The following is a 19,328-nucleotide window of genomic DNA, read 5'->3' as shown; positions in this document are numbered from 1 at the left end:
AACAACGGCATCCACTGAAAAACACAAGGGACAGAAGTGTAATTAGATACTTGTGAATAATAGTGCACGCTCAATCTTCCACAAGGCCTACATGTCTAATATGTAATTTGAACACTGACGTGAGCGCAGATACGCACATCTATGTGTGTTGTTTGCTCTCTGGGTTTAGAGACTGCGCAAATTCAAGCCTCAAACAAACAACTCAGCACCATTTTCTTATGTAAAAGTAACGGAAGTTTTACTACTCATGTAAGTGTTGCACCAATTATTTGTAGTTTTTATTTCAGGCCGGGCGACCGTGGCTCAGGGGGTTGGGAAGCGTATCTGTAACCGGAAGGTCACCGGTTCGATCCCTGGGCTCTCTGTCCTGTTCGTTGTGTCCTTGGGGAAAGACACTTTACCCTACCGCCTACAGGTGTTGGCCAGAGGGGCAGCTGTGGCTACAACCGTAGCTTGCCTCCACCAGCGTGTGAATGCGAGAGTGAATGGTATTGTAAAGTGCTTTGGGTGCCTTGAAAAGCGCTATATAAATCCAATCCGTTTGAACTATTCAAATTCATGATGGGAGTGTGTTCGCAACGGCTCTGTTTACTGGATGGAGTCCAACAGGTTTCTTGTATGTAGGTTAAACCAACTAATGATAGCAATGTAGCACACAGATGCAATTAGACAAAAAAAAAAGAGAGGGATCAGAGCGCCTGATAAGCCCAAGGTCCCGAGCCCCAGGCTAGACAATACCAGCACGAGACCCACAGGCACTATATCAGTGAGGACAGCACTCTGGTGATAGGATGCAGTTAGAGGCTGTAAATTATCAACGCAAGCTGTTATCATGCGCTTTTACTGACGATACTTGTTGTAGTGAATAAATCCATTCACAGCCTTTATTCCAAAACAATGAATCAAAGCATCATCATTAAAAATGGCAGCTCTTCAGCGACTGTTTCTGAGAAACCTTTGGCTGCTTTTTTAGATTATGTTAACAATTTCGCTGCACATAAACGCTGAGACTGCGTTAAAGTGTGAATGTCAGCTTGACATCCTGGCTGACAAACCTAGATCTATCAGCCAAGTGCATAAATAAAAGGGTAATACAGCATCTACCAAATGGCACAGGTGTTTAGGCACAGATGTCTTTCCAGGTGTGATGTTTTGGAATGAATTTTCCAAACCTGACAAGAAAAAAAGAAATTGGACCTTGAAAAACCCAAATCCTGCCTTCCTCAAATATGTCCAGTGAAACTGAGTGACTTCATTTTATTCTTATAGCACAAAGATACATGGACACGAGAGAATGCAAAGATTCTGCAACTGTGCAGCATGTGTTTCTAATAAACTGACGCTGCTTTAAAATTATAGCTCTGACACAAAGACACCTCATTTTGTTAAATGCCGGTTGCCTCGCTTCTCAGGTCTCCTTACCTCTACTGCTTGCAGCTCAGGAAGCAAGATGTGAGTGGAGTATTCTGTTTGTGTGTGTGTGTGTTTTCAGGATGTGGCGTACACCTGCTGCCAATTCACTTGATTACATGAGACTAATCCACCAATCAAGCTCCTGCTCTTGACTCAGTTGTTCAGTTTGTCAATATGGTATTAACACTGCGTCCAAGTTGTAGTTCTATAATGTTGTCGCTTTGTTGTCTGACCTCCTAAGAGTCTTTGTTAGTTCCTGTGCATCAAATCCTTTGTCTGGTACCAGAGCTTCACATCATCAGCTACCACGCCTGCCTGTCCATCTCTCTTATTCACATCCACCAGCTGAATCCAAACACTGCCAGCTGCAACTCTGAGCAGTTAACTCCTACCCATTGTTATCACTGGAGTTCTACAATAAATCTGCTGTGACTGTTCATTCTGCCTGTTTTTGGGTTTGTTACATTCAGTCCCTCAGTTCTTAAAAATTTTACAGATACATCTCCAAATCTAATTTGTCTCATCACATACGGACATGCTACAGGGGTAGGCTTATCTTTCACTGAGCGATCAAGGTTACAAAAAGCAGAAATTAACATAAGACATTGTTATTGAACCAAGTGATATATAATACTCAAAAAAATTAAAAGAAAACTTTTTAATCAGAGTATAGCATCAGTCATTAAACTTCTAGGATGTTGGTCTGTTCAGGAAACAGGCAGAGGGAGTTGTTAATCAGTTTCAGCTGCTTTGTTATTATTTTTTTCAGTAGTTTTGCATTTGGCTAGGGTCAGTGCAACTGCTTGTAGCATGCGATGACACCTGGACCAGAGCATCAATATGTGCCATTGTCAGAAGGTTTACTGTATCTACCAGCACAAAATGAGGTGCATGGAGGAGATTCCAGGGAACAGACAGTTACTCTAGGAGAGCTGGACAGGGCCATAGAAGATCCTTAACCTATCAGCAGGACCGTATCTGATTGTTCGTGCAAGGAAGAACAGGATGAGCCAGAGCTGCGAAAGGACCTCCAGCAGGCCACTGATGTGAATGTCTCAGACCAAACAATCACAAACAGACTTTGTGAGGGTGGCCTGAGAGCACAAAATCCTCTATTGTGCCCTGTGCTCACTGCCCAACACCATGGAGCCCAACTGGCATTTGCCTTAATATACCACAATTGGCAGGTCCACCAATGACGACCTGTGCTTTTCACAGATGAGAGCAGGTTCATGTGGCGAGAATATGCACACATTGCCTGGGCAGCTGCATAGGCATGTTTTTCACTGGGTGAAATGCAGTTACCCCATAAAATTCAATCTGTTACAGTGAAGAATACAAACATAAATGGGCCTTGTGAACTCATTATAGTATTTATAAATGAAAAGAAAGAACAGCCCCCCACCCACCCTCCCACCCCCAGTACTATCAGGGTTACTGTTGAGGTTGAGTTTTACTGTAATATGGTTTTATGGTGAGTATGGATGCTCTTTTCTTGGCGTACCTTGTAAAACTGATCTTATATGATATATACGTTAGCAGAACTATATCTACACTGATCAGCATGAAAAGAAATCTCTCTGCATTAAACAGCAAACATTGAATATTATCTCAACCAATCACTGGGTGGCCAGAAATGAACATGAAAAACTACAGCATAGGAGGCTAAAGCAACAAGAAGCTGGGTAAAACAAATTGTTGCAGAAAAAGTGTAGGAACCAGGCAAGAACAGCTTCTGATAGTAAAGACTAAAACTAAACTTCAGAAGAAGTGGTCAGAGTGATTACTGCAGTTCATTAAAGATACACAGATTGTCAGTGGGAAAAGACAAAGACAGTTTGTGTAACTTATGTTCTATTTGATGTTGAAACGGTTCGTGGGGTCAGACTTCTGTTAAACTGTTTTTATAATCTTTGTACTGGTACTTAACTGAAAGTTAAAGTGTTACGTATCCACTTATGTTTAACAGGTTTTAACTGAGGAAGAGGTAAACATTGAGAAGATGCACATGTTTTGTCACATTTTACTGATGTAATAAATTTGATAAATCCCTAACCTTTAGAGCTTGTCTATCTTTTTAGCAAGTGCATATCATAAAATACACCATCTTCAGAAAACCACAAAAGAAACCTTTTCTTCACTGTTCAAATGGCAATTTCCTGTTTTTTCAGACTTTGCGGATTTAGTCCCCCGTGATCTGTAATTTGATGACACATCTGCAGTTTTTTTGCACGTTGTTAGCTTTCTACCTCTGATTACTTTTTGATTACTTTTACTACTTTATTTGATTGCATTTTTTAATCTGGCAATTAAAGAATTAAAACCTGCGATAGATGTTTCATTCAGGCTGTATCTGTCTCTCCAGGTGTGAGGTTTGAGCATTTCAATACTGAAAGTTTTTTCATTGCTTGTAAGTAAACCCTACAACTCGATTTTATCAGGATAAACTGAAATAAAGATGGTGTTGCTGTTGTATTTTTCTTTCTCTTGATTACTGTATCCGTTGATGATGACTCCTTACTTTGTTTCTCCTCTGAACTGTCATGAAAATGTATGCGTAGGTCTGTGTGCCACTTTAATTGCAATCATCAGGTTATCCCCTCATCTTCCATGAAGTGACCAGAGCAAATTTTTCATTTGTTCTCCGCTGCTGCAAATCGGGGTGTCATTTCTATTGGTCTAAAATTAGTTACTGCAGCTGTTATTTTTTATTATAATAATATATATATATATTTATTTATAGTTGTTATTTTTACAATTTATATTAAAAAGCTTACTATTATTATTACCTATAATGCACTTTGCCTATTTTCTGTCATAAATCCAGTGGATGAACTAAATGACTGCACCAAAACCCAGTGAAGGATAAATGGATCATTTATAAAGGATTATTTGGAGCTGTGAATCACGCAACGCTACTGTAGTAGAGTCCAAGAATAAAAATGCGGAGCTGGAAATGAGCATAATAGGTCCTCTTTAAGCTGGAATCCAGCTCCATTTGAAATTCCCAACGTCTTTGTGAACCTGAGCAGAGAAAGGTAAATATGGGTGACTGTATGCTGCAGAGGCTTTGAGGCTGACACGCACACCTCTCGAGTCTCAACATGTTATTGCGCTGACCTCTGTTTCAAAGTGTCCTTCCAGTTGGCAGGTCTGAAACCAAGATGAAAGTGAATTAATTAAACTGAGCCCTGCATTAAAGAACCAACTCAGCAAGTGACACTGATGTCACAGTGATCTCTGGGTCAGAGCCATAGTTGACAGTTTGGCATTCAGAGTGATATTTAGTTCATTTCCCTATGAATGCATATTAATATTGTTATCCATATTAATTTTTTCATTTGTTTTTCTAGGGTCGCATCTAGCTGACATTTGGCACACATGCATCCATGCTGCTTTAATGGATCCCCACATCTGTGTGTGGGCCATGAGACTGATATAGCTTGTGGGTTTGGAAGCGAATCCTTTGCAGAAGTGGCTTCAAATGATACATATATACATATATGTATTTGCAACCCCAATTGCAAAACATTTGGGACTCTATGTAAAATGTAAAACAAAAACAAGGATGTAGGGATTTGCAAATGTCGTAAATCTATACTGTATTCAGAGAGCATAGAAAAAAAGGACATAAAAATATTTAAATGTACACATTTTACTGTTTCATAAGAAATATTAGCTCATTTTGAATTTGATGGTGGTGACGTCTTAGAAAAGTTGTAACACGAGCAACAAAAGGCTGCAAAAATAAGTGAGGAAAAATAACAGATCAGTGACATTATTGGGTATAAAGTAGCATCTTAAAGAGACCAACTATTAGAGAAACAAAGATGGGCAGAGGTTCTGCAATCTGCATAAAATTGCATCTACAGTTGTGGAGCATGTTCCAAATAATGTTCCTATGTGTTTAATTATGTATGCTTTAAATATCTAAGCATCTACAGTGAATAAAATAATCAAAAAAGTCAGGGAATTTGGAGAAATTTTGAAATCTGTGCGCAGTGGAGAAGTCTGAAAATGAATACTGGATCCTTGTGATCAGGCAGCACTGCACTAAAAGCAATAAAATCTAAGCATATGATAGGAATTCTTCTTCTTCTTCTGAAATGTTCCCGCTGCCTTTCTTTTGTCCATGACTGGCTGTTTAGTGAGCCATAAACTTAAGTAAAAGCATGCGATACCTAAGCCATCTCCCTAGACCTTCATTGATATTCTGAGTGTTTCCCTCAGTTTGGTTCCTTTCTGGTTACTCTGTTATCCGTCCACATGTCCAGAGCAGCTTTTGTTGATTGTTAATTTAAATCCAGACTGACAGAACAGCCTGTTTTTGTAAAACATTAAGCCTGGATGTAAAACAGCGCTTCACGTTCTCGAAATTTCACAGGTCATGCAGAGAGTGTTCAAGATGTCCTTTGAATCTTTTTCTCATTTTTATTTTCAGCTGCTGTGAAAAAACAAGACTTTTAAGGCTCAAACAGCAGATACATCAAATAAAAAGGAATCTAAGGACAAATCTTTTCCTGAACACACTCGCAGCTGAAAAAATGCAAAGTTTATTGTTTTGCTTTGGTGCACCTGCAGCTTCATTCGTCTTGACATCTCATGCTGATCCTTACACAAGAGCACACATTCCTCATAACTAATCACCAAGACACACACCAGGCAGTCTCAGATAGCAACATCTACTCCATAAGCGCAATACAAATATGAAAAACAAATAATTGGAAAAAGATTTTGTTTTTCTTTTGCCCTTTATGAATGGTTCTGTCTCATAGCCTTTCTTCTGCATTGCACGAATGGAAGGACACCTTACGATTGACTGATTGACTGCTAATTCTGTTGTGTAACAAAAGCTTGTTACAGATCTTTCAAATAGTTGAATATTTATCAGCATGATGCAACAAGTCAAACACATACTTGCTGTTTTTCAGTTGTTTAAAGGTGTCGTATACCTTTTTTGTACATATATTACCAGCAAACCGGCCCTTGCTTGATTTGCGAACAATTCAAGAAGAAAGAAAAGAATATTTCAAAAAACGAAAGAAAGAAAGAAAATGACAAAGAAAATCAAATTCAGCCGGCCTGACACGTATGAACACACACACACACACGTTTGTGCGCACACACTGCCCTTCGTGTTATGTAGTCACTAAAGGGCAGGGAGTGCATCTCAGAGCAGCGAGCTGAGCATAGTTATGTGCTCACTCTTGATGCTGAAGCTCACTTGCAGTGAAGGACTTGACGCTGCCACTATACAACAAAGAGTACTCTACCTCAGCTTTCGCAGAACAAGCTGGTAATACCTCAAGAATTCACAGTGTACTTCAGGTAATCCAAACTTCAGGAAAGCTTTTGGAATTTGTGAGCCGATTGCTCACTTTTCCATGGTGCAGCAACAAGACGACTTTAACTTTATTTAGCATTTATAGCTTTGTTTTTTAAGGACTGTCTGTGGACCACTTTGCTAGCATTCATTTGAGCTGCATTAATTGTTTTAATGGCGATGCTACAGTAACCAACATAGTCACTGTGCATTCTTTTTCCAGTTTATCTAATTAGAGAAGACTAACTTGGCAGGTAAGTCTGTTTAACTCTCTAATATTTAACACTATCACAACATTCAGTGGTTGTTTTTCACAACCAGTGTTTTTTTCAATGTTGTCACAGGTGCCGGAACCAAGTTCATTGGGAAACAACAGCATAATCTAGTGCCATTAACATTAAAGTCACCTTCTAGCGTTCTAGTTGTACAAAAGCATGGGGTTCAGCGAGCTCCTTGAGCAGGTGGGCAGCACAGGCCGCTTCCAAATCGTGCACGTAACCCTCCTCTCCACACCCATCCTTATGTTGGCCAGCCACAACCTGCTGCAAAACTTTGTGGCTGCGGTGCCTCCTCACTACTGTAGCGCTCACTCAAATCTCTCACAGTCCCAGCTGAGCCCAGAGGAAGCTTTGCGGATCACAGTACCACAGGACCACAGAGGAAAATTGCACAGGTGCCAGCGTTACGTTGTTCCACAGTGGCACCTCCTGGATAAAAATGGGACCTCCAATTTGAGAAATGAGGGAAACAGTGTGGATGATCTGGATGCTGACCTGCAAGGATGCATAGATGGCTGGACGTACAACATGGCTGACAGAAGCTCCACAATCATATCTGATGTAAAACTGCATTTTTATCACACTGTTTCAGTCAACTTGTCATCGCAGTGCAGATGTTCATATGTTGTAATGTGCATTTTTTGCTAGTGGCATTTAGTGTGTGACCAGCACTCTTTGAAGCAAATGGGACAAACCATCTACATGGGAGGCGTGCTTGTGGGAGCGTTTCTCTTCGGAAGCCTTGCAGACAAGTAACACCAATAATATACAATAAGCTGAATGTGTAATATTTTGACTCGTCTTTGAAAAGAAAAATCTTAATTGCCCAGTGGCATGAATAATAAACAGTTCAGCAAGTCAAATAATGTTTCACCGATGGCCCTCATGTCTTCTAGATATGGTCGACGTATCCTCCTGCTCATGTCTTACCTTCTGATGGCGGTCTCTGGAACATGTGCTGCATTTTCTCCTTCCTTCCCTCTGTTCTGCTTTTTCCGGTTTGGTTGTGGCATGGCTCTATCTGGCATATCACTCAACAGCTTGTCCCTCAGTATGATTTTTAGTTCCTTTATTTTACTTGACTAAAGGGATGTTGATGACATGGGCTCCCAATCTTATGAAAATGTGTTTCATCTGTTTCAAGTTCTTGAGTGGATCCCCACTCGTGTGAGAACTGTGGTGGGCACGATGAGTGGCTACTGTTACACACTGGGCCAGCTGATCCTGGCATTGATGGCCTACTACATCCGGGACTGGAGGTGGTTAACCCTGGCTGTGTCTTTGCCTTTCTATGTGTTCTTCCTCTACGCATGGTGAGATGGCAATCATTGAACTGAAAAGTTTCAACTATAGTCACCAATGTAAGCTAAAACATTTTTAAAAAATGTAGCAAACCTAACCAATATTCCTTATAGGTGGTTTCATGAATCCGCAAGATGGTTGGCCTTAAAGAATAAGCCTGATCGGGCGATCAAGGGACTTAAAAGTGTGGCTAAGTTTAACAGACGGTGTGATGAGGGAGAAAAAATTGACATTAAGGTAAGGGAATATTTTTAAACTTTGGGATAAATCTGTGTTTCACATAAACAGACTGTATATTAACAATGTTTTCTCTTTGTGCACAGATGCTCCAGGAGTCCATGAAGAATGAGCTGTCCATGTCAAAGGGCTCCTACACTGCCTTGGATCTGTTCCGCACACCCTACATGAGGATTAGCACAGTCTGTCTGGCAGCTGCCTGGTGTGTGTGTGCTGCTCTTGTAGAAACACTCAGTGACAGATTTACAGCACCTTCTGTGAAACTGCAATGACACCAAGTGTATTTTTATATTTAGGTTATCAACCAGCTTTGCCTACTACGGCCTTTCCATGGATCTGCAAAAGTTTGGAGTGGATATTTACCTGATACAAGTGATCTTTGGAGCTGTTGACATACCAGCTAAAATCATCATCGCTGTGACTATGAGTTATATAGGGCGCCGGCCGTCGCAGTCTGCTGCTCTCATCATCGCTGGGGTCACTATCTTGATCAACCTGCTGGTACCTTATGGTATGTCAGAACACAGACATGTGCACAAGATAAGGCTGAGGAGAAGCAAGTGAGTGACCTGATGGATGTTCCGCTTTTTTGCAGATCAACAAACTCTGCGGACCTCTCTGGCTGTTGTGGGTAAAGGTTGTCTTGCTGCATCTTTCTTCTGCTGTTACCTTTACACTGGAGAACTGTACCCAACCATTATTCGGTAAGTCTCATCTGGCAAAACCATAAAACTATCAGCAAGGAAACCTAGATGACTTTGGTTTAACAATGAAATCTAGGTTTCGCTGAAGAGCAACAACTAAGGATAATCGCTAATCCAGGGGTGGCTGCTTTTTTGTTTTTTATACAGTAGTAGATTTACAAATTCTGTGAACTGGAAAATCTATTGGTAACACTTTATAATATGAACTGCAAATTGCAGGCAAGTACGCTGTACTTACGTGCATTTTGAGGGCAACAAGTCAGGTTTTTGCAAAAAATAATGAACAAGTACACTGTAAGTACCCTGTACTTACATGCATTTTGTGGGCAACATGTCAGGTTTTTGCAAACAAGTGAAACAAGTACAGGGTACAAACAGTGTACTCGTTTGAACGTTTTTGCAAAAACCTAACTTGCCTGCAAATTATTCACAGGTCATGTTATAAAGTGCTACCAGACTTTTTATGTTTTCAAACTGAAGGACGGTCTAAGCCAGACCTTCCCAAAGTGTGGGTCGGGGGGGGGGGGCTTCAAATCACGGACAAACAGTGTCCCACATTCTTGATTTTTAGTTCACACACACTTGTTGTAATGACTAACTACTCCTGACATTTTGGAGATGTTAGCTCTGTATACAGTAAAGTTACAGAGGGATACAAATAATATCAGGCTGATCCTGCCACGATTTGTTCCCCCTGTCTAAATCACGGACAAACAGTATCTCACACTTGTTTATGTTTTTCAACCCATTTTGCACAGCGAGGCATTTTTCGAAAATGAATTGATAGCAATGTTGAATATTATTACACGGGGGAATAACAACTACACGTAAAATAATCACACCGTGATGCCTCTGCCTTTCTAAATAGAGGGACAGTAACTGCGTGTGTATATGTAAGCCTGTAAAAACCGAAGATAGTCAGATTAACAGTATTTTGTCTCTATCTGCCATTCTGCAATTCATCTCCGGTAAACAATAACGTGGCGCAAAACGTTTTCAAAAATACTCGTGTAGGTGTGGACGTAGCATAAAAGAGTTAGTAGTTTATTTTCTTACTACCTGTAATTTATTGCAGTTTACTTGTATTTGCTTAATTGTTTACTAAATGTTTGAGGTGTGAAATAAACCGCAATGGAGCAAAATATGGGTGTGTGTGGTTGGAGGATGTGTTTGTGCACGCGCACACGCGAACATTTTTCTTGTAAAACAAAGGGGGGCCCAGCAAAAAAAGTTTGGGAACCACTGGTCTAAGCAATGAGTTCCAAATAATGTCTTTGTCACGTAGAAAACCTGAACTGTACCGTTGAAATTGTGCTGATTTTTCTTATATTAAGAAATCTAAGGTATTAAATGTGTAGACAAACTTCTTTACACTGATATAAAGAGGAGTTTGAGGAGTTTCACTGGTCTGGCCCACTTAAGTTCAACGTTGGCTGGATGTGGCCCATAATGACATCTCTGCTCTAATATATGGTTTCATGACATTTTAATAGTCTAAGACTGCACATGCACTTCTTTACTATCACTAAAATAATTTACATATTTACTGACCCTCTGTTGACACAATCTCTGACTTTACTAGTGTGTAGTTATGACTGTTTGCAGCTGTTTTATGGTTTTATGTCTTCTCTCTCAGTCAGAATGGCATGGGATTGGTGTCCAGTATGGCACGTGTAGGAGCTATGGTGGCCCCCATGGTGCGCCTCACGGGAGACTACATACCTTGGCTACCAGGTTTAATCTATGGAGGGGCGCCAATCCTCAGTGGGGTTGCTGTTATATTTCTTCCAGAAACGCTTGGCACACCCCTTCCCGACACAATACAAGATGTGGAGGAGAGGTAAGATTGAGTTCCAGGACGCAGCATGTGTTCCTTTTATTTTATCTCTGCATGTCCCAGAATCAAAACATTAATTTTAGAAACAGAACTCAGGAGGACTCGAGGGTAACGTATACAGCAAATAGCAAATCATCATGGTTTACTCAAGGCCAAAAAAAGCACATAAGACTAGAAGAGAGAAAGAGAAAGGGAGAGAAGGGAGAAAAAAAATAATGTATCCACATTTGCATTTTCTATTTTGCACACAGGGGATCTGGGAAACGCTCCAAAATGTCACCAAAAGAAACAATAATCTTGGAAGACACCGGGGCAAACCTCCTAAAGCCTGTTGCCTGAGTGTTTTTGTACTCCACATGTTAATGAAAGTAGAGTGAGTGCTACTTTTATCTCTTCTCTGTTTGATTTCCACAAATTTGGTTCACCTTATGATTGCTGGACGAATGTTTTTTCTTTCGTTTTGTGAACAAATGAGTTAAATCCGAAGCGAACGCCACCGTGAAAAGAACGCTGTGGACAATCAGACCTGTTTATCTGACAATCAGTAGATTTCAGGATCTTAATCTTACTTTGCACATGTCATTATTATTATTTTTTATTTGTATTTTGAATGTGTAGAGCGATTTCTTTATTTGAGCCTTTCACAGGTTAAAGACAGCATCCACTGGTATCTTTATTGTTCTATACACAAGCCCGTATTGGAAAACAATTGCCTTTTTGTCTTTTAAATCAAGACTTCTTATAATCCTTTTTAAATCTCAAAGTCTGTCTTTTTTATGGACGTTTGAACACAAATACTAGTAAAACCCCTTTCAGTCTACTTCATCTGGCATGAGTCACTTTGAGCTGAAGTAACTAAAACGAGACAGAACAAGAAATCAAGGATTTGGATTTAAATAAAAGCAGCAGATGAGCCACACAACAGAAGGCACAAAGTATAAAAACTAAATAAATAGATTCACAGCAGAAGGCAGATTTCCCATGAATTATGTGAAATGAACCCCCACTCTTTAAAAATTGAACACCCTAGTTAATGTTTGAAGGGCAGATCAGTGTTTTGTTGCTGAAGCAGGTAGCTTGGATGGGTCAGAGGATTTTGTTTGCGTTTTTCATAAGACAGCCTCCGAGAAATGTAGTTTCTTAGATTTCAGTCCATTTAATTTATTCAACTACTTTTGTTCTCAGCACGCTGCACGCTCTGGATTTAACGCCGCTCTCTTGAGTTCTCACAGTTACCACCCGGAAAACGATCATCACGCAAGCAAAAATGTAATGCAGTAGTTATCAATGTAGTTATTAAACGGATGGTGGTCAGCGAAAAGAATGATAAGAGTGAATATTATGGAAACATTACTTGGTCTCGTCCCTTTCCTTGAATCGGTTCAGCGGATTTGCTGCTTTTCTCTCAGTTACTGCTGTTACACGGATGTGAGGGGGGGATGTTACTGGTAAAGGAGGAAACAGTGCTGATGCGGAGCACCACTCACGCCTACATAGGGTGAACTCTTGTGATTTGAAGACTTCCGCATCTTGCTGCTTGTGACACCATCTAGTGGTGCATATATGCCAATGCAGGAGCTGAACTTCCCATCACGGGAAGGTATCCATGTGAGGAAAAAAAAATTAAAGGTGGAAAACTAAATCTAAAATGAAATCTTGACCATATTGAGGTTTTGTCTTTCAGTGTTTAAATATTGGACTTGGATTTCACATATTGTAGCTACTCTCATTTATCAGAACAGTTGATATTTTGGCCATAGAGTCATCCATGATTAACAAAAAAGGCAGCGTCACAATACTAGTATGCTTTGGTTCGTGTTCCTTAAAAGATCCGTCTGGAGTGAAAAAACCCAAACAAACCAGGATTTACAATAAATAGATTCATACTTATAGCCTCATATCAACATGTATGTTTTCAATTTAAGGCTTGTACTTTCCTCTTTGAAATAGTTAAAGTTCGCCAGTGCTCTTGCTCTCACGCAACAAATGCATTGTTGTGTGTGTCTGGCACTAACTGTATGAAACTGCTATCTAAAACCTTTTGGTTGCAACATATAAACCCTCGATCACTGTATTAAATAGATTTTATTTCACTGTCAGGTTTTATGCGTGTTCTCCTGAGACACCTTGCGCACGCCAGACGAGTCCAACCCCAAGCCAAGAAAAAAAAAAGAAAGAGAGAGAGAGAGAGAGATGAATCAAAATACAGAGCAAGGCGGTCTACAGAAATGACTACAACGTAAAATGATATGAATAAAGATTTATTTTCTCATATGAACAGGTGGATTCATTTTTCATTGTATTTTACAATCTATGACAATCTCGCAAGTTTTTTCTTTTTTCTAGCATATTTCAGGAATGACATGGGGAAAGGTTCTTTTTTATTGCTGAATGTTAAATGAAATACACTTTCACTGACTGGAAAAGAATTGTCTGCTGCTTTTTTTGTGTGATTTTTTTTTAAAATCTCTTTTTTTTAAACCATGCACCCATCTAACCTTGACCACAAGGACATGCAGAGGAGAGGTGTTCAAACATTTCAAGCGAGGGTGGGGTCGGGGGGGTCATAAATTTCAACAGAAGAGGCTGATTGGACGTGCCCGGTAGCATCTCAAATGGGTGAGAGGACTGGCAGGGTGAAGGGGCTGTCACATTAAAACTGGAGGTGAAGTCTGCTTTTGCACTTTTCTGACATACAAAATTAGACCCAGAGGTGAGAAACTCAATGAAAACATCTGCATGTTGTGACCGATGTGTGACCATCCTCTATTGCCATGCCACTGTGCATTTACCATATACCAGTCAGAATTGCAGATCAGTGTTTAAAAGGCATTTCCCCCCCTAATTGCAGCATTCCATTATTTTTTAATAAGGAGGAGCAGAAATATACCGACAGAGACGAAACATCAGCTGTCCTTTCTGTGCGAGCCACACTGACGGCTGTGACTTTGAGATATCTTTCAAATATTTACTTCTCCCTCAGTGGAGGACAAAGGGCTTAAAATGAATTTATTCACTTTCAAAATCATCATTTACAGGCTAAATTTTAAATGACTCCATCAGTCAACAAGACAAAGCAGTACACATTACTATCAGAGGAGAAACTATTTGGATTCTATCGGCTATTACTGGGAAGTATGCACGTGAGGTGGAGGGATCTAAGCCGAGTGATAAAATAATTCACAGACACAGTCATTCAATGGACGTGACGTTAAGTGAACAAGAAAGGCTGAAAACATGATAGACGGCTGCATAATGGCTTTCAAAAAATAACTCGGGTAAATATGCATTTGTATCATGTTATTTCATTCTACACTATAGGCATCACATTTTTTTTCCACACAACACACTACAGTCACCTCTTAGAAAATGATGTAATCAAACAGCAAAATAGAAAGTTTGCATATTTTTGCATCATATGATCCTCCAAAGTTTCACAGCTATTTCGTTAATATTGTCTAGTATGCTCTGTACTGTGATCCACTGAGCTGCTTCCACCTGACTTTACTTTTCTCTGCATGGGAATGATCGGGGTACTAGTAACTGCGTGTTAACACGTAGGTCCTCAGCATCTGAGAACTTGAATCTTAGGTAGACCTAAACTTAAGAAAGAGGTTGAGCAGGGCTTGAGGTGGAGGCGGGGGGATGAATGTGGAAATCCTGAGACGCTGGTGGCCTTAAACGTAAGCCACGAAAACAGAATGGACACAGAAGGATGATTAGGCGTGGGATTCGAGTGAAAACAGACGCAATCTTTTTGTTTTGCCACTGCCTCTGACAGCAGGGGTCACCCTGTGCCAAGCGGCTCAGTGTTTGTTGGCCACATACCAGGCTGAAGCAAGGAAAACCTGTTGGGAAATAATCATTTTCAAAAAATTTTTTTTTAAAAAAGGACGTAAATGGGGCGGGCTGGGGAGGGGCAGAATAGCTGTAAACACATCAAGCAATGACCTGCATAACATACAACCCTACAGCAGCCTTGCCTGCTCACCTACACTGGGGTCACTGTTCTGATTAACCACTTTTCTGTGAACCTCCGAGACTCTTTACTCTCACTCTCCTGAGACACCAGTAGACCCACACATTTGATGTTACCACAACAAACAGTGAAGTTCATCTAACAGTCACAAACGCATGCAAGCAACACACACAGGTGCGCACGAGCGTGCACAAACACGCACACACACTCGCAGACATTTATGCACACGCAACACAATTTCTCACTCTCTGTGACTCTTTTTCTCTTGGTAGACATTAGTTAGCGGGCAAAAAAAAAAGAAAAAAAGAAAAGAATCTACATCGCATTTATGAGGCGTTCTAATAAATCCCAAATCATAAAAGAAAACCCTACAGGCGAATCATATTATCATATGTAAACATACACTTTATGCTGAAGTGGTTTATATCGCGTGATATGGAAGGGGTTAGACTTCTCGAAGAATGCAATTTGGAAAGAAAGTAAATAGGAAACCAGAGAGGAAAAACAAAAACATAAATGTGTATAAAAAAATGAGGCGTCCATATAAGAAAGGCTACAAAAACCTCCACTGGCCCTCTGGCATCGGCATACAGCAAAAGGCACCACAATATTACTCTATTTTTTAACATTGTGAAAAAACTGGCACATCTTTTTATGCTGTAAATCAAAATGTACATATAAATAGAGTTTTCCCTATAAAAAAGTCTTTGCTGTTAACTAGTAGACAACTTTTGCTAAAATGAAAATAAATATTTCATTTGTTTAGAATATCTGTCAGTTATATAAAATAAAAATATTTCTTATAGATGCAGGTCTATACTATATTGATTTTTGTCGGTTCATTATCACTCTTTAATGCGGTGTATTGTCCGGTTTGGAGCGTGACTGTGTGAGTCTCGTATGCGTGTTCCCATGCCCACTGTGTCGCCCTGACGAGTTAGAAGTCCGACTGTCCGCCGGCCTGTAGATGGTGGAAGGCTCGGCGTTCATGTTCTGCATACTGAGGAAGGGCGTGCTCTCGCCGTCCTCCTCTGACTCACTATCTGTTAGACAGCTTCGAGACCCATAGTCCCGAGATGCCTCGTATCCTCGTGGGGCCACGTGGCCATTCAGTCTGGATCTCCGCCAGCGCCGGCTTCCAGTTCCACTGGACCCACTTCTCTTTGGTTGCTCCCGAGAGGACAGATACTCCTGGGTGGTCTCATAGTCTTCATCCTCAGCCAGCCGGTAGGGGCTGGAGGGAAGGCTTCCCCTGCTGTCATTTAGATAGGTTCGACGCTGCTGCCGGTAAGGCTCCTGGCAATGAGCATCGTGTAGGGGCACCTGGTAGCGGCGCAGCAGAGGCTGGTCATCCTCCAGGGGGTACGGATTGTGAACAGCAGGAGGGAGCGACATGGCGTGGCTGGCATTGGGGGATGTGATCTGGAAGGTAGGCACCTGCGGGGGCAATGAGTAATGGAAATCCACTGGGGATAGGCGGGCTGGTGTTGTCAGGGCTGATACGTATCTGTGGTAAATACAGAGAGGAGGAGGAGGTCATAGTTAATTGGAGAAGAACAAAGAATTATGCTGACAAAGACAGCTGCACATACAGTAACCTAGCGTGAATGTTTTAAAGGTATTCTTTAAACTAATGAACATTATACCCTGAAGCTGCACGTACACTTAAATATTCAGTCAAAGTGATTGCTTTTCGATAGAGACGTTTAGCTTAGAGTTTCACCTGAGCAGCACCGCTCCCTGCTGTAGGTGGAGCACTGGGCGTTGGCTACAGGTTGCCCCAAAGTGTAGTTTACTTCCAGCAATCCTCTGCAGTCTAGATAACTATATTACTGTTATATTTGCTACTCGATTACTGCTCAGACTGCTTTTGCTTTTGTGTGCAGAGCTTAAACATCTCTAATGAGAAATATAATATATAATAATATCTCCACTTGTAACAGCACCATGGAGTCTCCTCTGTGATCTGCTCTGGATTGCATAACCCAACACAGGCACAATACTGCTTTATGTTCAAGACTGACAAAAGTAAAACCATCATTACTATGTTTATTAATGTTGGTACAGAAATCTTTCATAACAACATGGCTCAGGATTTAGTACACAGACATTCAATGTTTTTCCCCAGCAGAGCTTGAATAGCAAACATTTACATCAGTTTTCTGATGATCTACTATGAGCAGCCAGGTTTCAGTCCTGACGAGGAAGAAGGATGAGGACTTAACTCTCTTCTTTAATAACCGTGGATCAACCTGCCCAACAAGATCAACGAGTCAAATCTGTAGTTATACTTTACAAAACTCTTCAAAACAAACCCACGTTTAGCCATTCAATGAGCGTACTAACATCGTGCCTGATTGCTGAAGTTAATGTTGAGAATCTATATTTAGACATCGAAAGCGCATACGCTACAGATGCAGAGTTTTCCCATCATTTGTAATATTAAAATAAAAAAAATAAAAAAGCAACAACAATTCAAAACATTCCTGAAAGACAGGTTAGAATTTATGGATGGCTGACGGTGACTCACTTTGGACCTGTGTGTACAGAGCGTTTTATTTATTTACTTTTATTTCCTTTAGGAAACCTGCTATATTAGACACAAGCCTCAGATATCCCCGCAACACCACTCATTCAGCTGAGGCAGAAACTGCCACCATGATCAAAGACGTACGTGCAACCTGGAATGACTCTGAGGACATGTAATCTGTCGCTGCATCACAACCTAGCGGTCATGCACAGATGCTGCATGCGGGTATTGTCAGTTAAGTTAAGAACTCAAGCAGATAAAAGGCAGCACATGTCTTGTTCGGTTCGGTTTTCTTAGGTACTGATAGTTGGCTTGGATTCTGTATAGGAGCTCCAGCCTCCTTGATACATCCATTTCATACTTCCATTTTGGCTCAGTACTAAAGCCAAAGGTACAGAACAGAATGTTAGTACTGGTTAATATATTAATCAATTAAAATGTGATTATAATTTGGTCTGACTGTTATGCATTTTAAGTTTGGAAAGGTAAGAAAACCATGCTAAGGTAAATCTAATTGTGCCTTTCAATATAATGAATCCCACCGAGCAGACTGTTCTGCTGGATGCTTCTAGACTGTACCACTTTGTATGAAGCATTTCACTTAGGGGTTAAGTATATTCAACAAAGTGACTTTTGAGAAGTAGTCTTAAAAAAATAAACAGCTGCTTTTCCATTGGAATCTTATGGTTCCTTTAGGATCAGCTTGTCAGTTTGAGCTATCAATACACAGTACTGTTTTCCATCTGAAATGGATTAGGCGATGATAAGTGTTATCAAGCATGCATGAAGCAAGATACTAGAAGTGATGTAGATCCTGAAGACTAAATCTGCCTGATCAGTTCAGTTTCAGCTTGGCAGCACTCACAGTTGCTGTTGGTCACAGAAAATGCAATTCATACTGACAGGTCACAAATGATCTGCGGCAGCAAAACAATCTGTTGCTGTTTTAGTAAAACAGACAGACAATAATCGCCGCTGAAGAAATGATCTCTAAAACTCCTAATGGCTTACTGTAGAGCTGCTTTGTTGAACAACAATGTTTAGGAGCATTAAAGCTCACTGATACAATCTACACTATAGTAAAAGTCTGTTTTTACAGTAATGTGAAGCTGTAATGTAGCAGTAAGGGCTAGAACACATTCAGTTAGTACAGTATTTTTTTCCTGGGAATAATGCAGCTACCCTGTGCGTAACACTGTATAAATATTGCAATACCTTTACAGCAGACCATAGGCTCAAATCACCATTATGTTACAACACCGTTAATGACTTTCATTTGAATAAAAAAATGTTTGAGAGTGTGATGTTAAGCACCCTTTTATAGCAGGTCTTCATACTAAGAAATAATTTGTTTTAAAAAGAAGAAGAAGAAGAAGAAGAGAGAAACCTTAACCTTAGTGTCTTTAAAAATCTTTGTAGGAGTTGTGTTGAAGCAGTAGAAACAACCATGCCCCCAAATTCCCAAATTTCCTCTCTGCTCACTGCTAATCTAGGCTTGCTGAGCGATGGATTGTCAGCTGTGAACAGTGCTGGAATTCAAAATATCAGCAGAGACCGAGGAGGGCATTTGGGGATTTTAGGTACCACAATCAGGCAACAGAATAATGTAACGCTGACTACTATTGAATTGCAACACACATAAAGAGAAAGACCTAGATGCACACTATTTAGATCTAAGTTTAGGTCTGATCTGATTTGTCATGTGAGAACTTTAATTTCTGTGCC

The 19,328-nt window shown here is 40.4% G+C and overlaps 2 protein-coding genes across 3 annotated transcripts in view; one reads left to right on the top strand and one right to left on the bottom strand.

Annotated features, from left to right (window-relative positions):
* The first annotated feature begins 7,170 nt into the window (after positions 1–7,170).
* slc22a6l (solute carrier family 22 member 6, like) lies at positions 7,171–12,813 on the top strand. The gene is made up of 10 exons (XM_085470164.1): positions 7,171–7,575; positions 7,663–7,766; positions 7,911–8,065; positions 8,159–8,327; positions 8,430–8,553; positions 8,640–8,755; positions 8,850–9,064; positions 9,149–9,257; positions 10,894–11,097; positions 11,346–12,813. Exons 1-10 carry the CDS (start codon positions 7,171–7,173, stop codon positions 11,431–11,433), a joined length of 1,689 nt encoding a protein of 562 aa, XP_085326290.1. The 3' UTR covers positions 11,434–12,813.
* A 526-nt stretch (positions 12,814–13,339) lies between these two features.
* Positions 13,340–19,328, bottom strand: part of nrg2a (neuregulin 2a) — a 78,415-nt gene continuing 72,426 nt past the window's right edge. For both annotated transcript variants that reach the window (XM_085470163.1, XM_085470162.1), the window contains exon 11: positions 13,340–16,580. In XM_085470163.1, coding sequence (XP_085326289.1) covers positions 15,926–16,580 — 655 coding nt within the window. In that variant the 3' untranslated portion in view covers positions 13,340–15,925. The remainder of the gene's footprint in view (positions 16,581–19,328) is intronic.

Source organism: Copadichromis virginalis, linkage group LG10 (assembly GCF_057382275.1).
Source record: "Copadichromis virginalis isolate Kocher_CV1m ecotype Utaka linkage group LG10, C_Virginalis_male_GT1.1, whole genome shotgun sequence".
In the NCBI taxonomy this organism is placed as follows: Eukaryota; Metazoa; Chordata; class Actinopteri; order Cichliformes; family Cichlidae; genus Copadichromis; species Copadichromis virginalis.
Note: the sequence above shows the minus strand (reverse complement) of the source record. Positions and strands in the feature narration are given on the sequence as shown.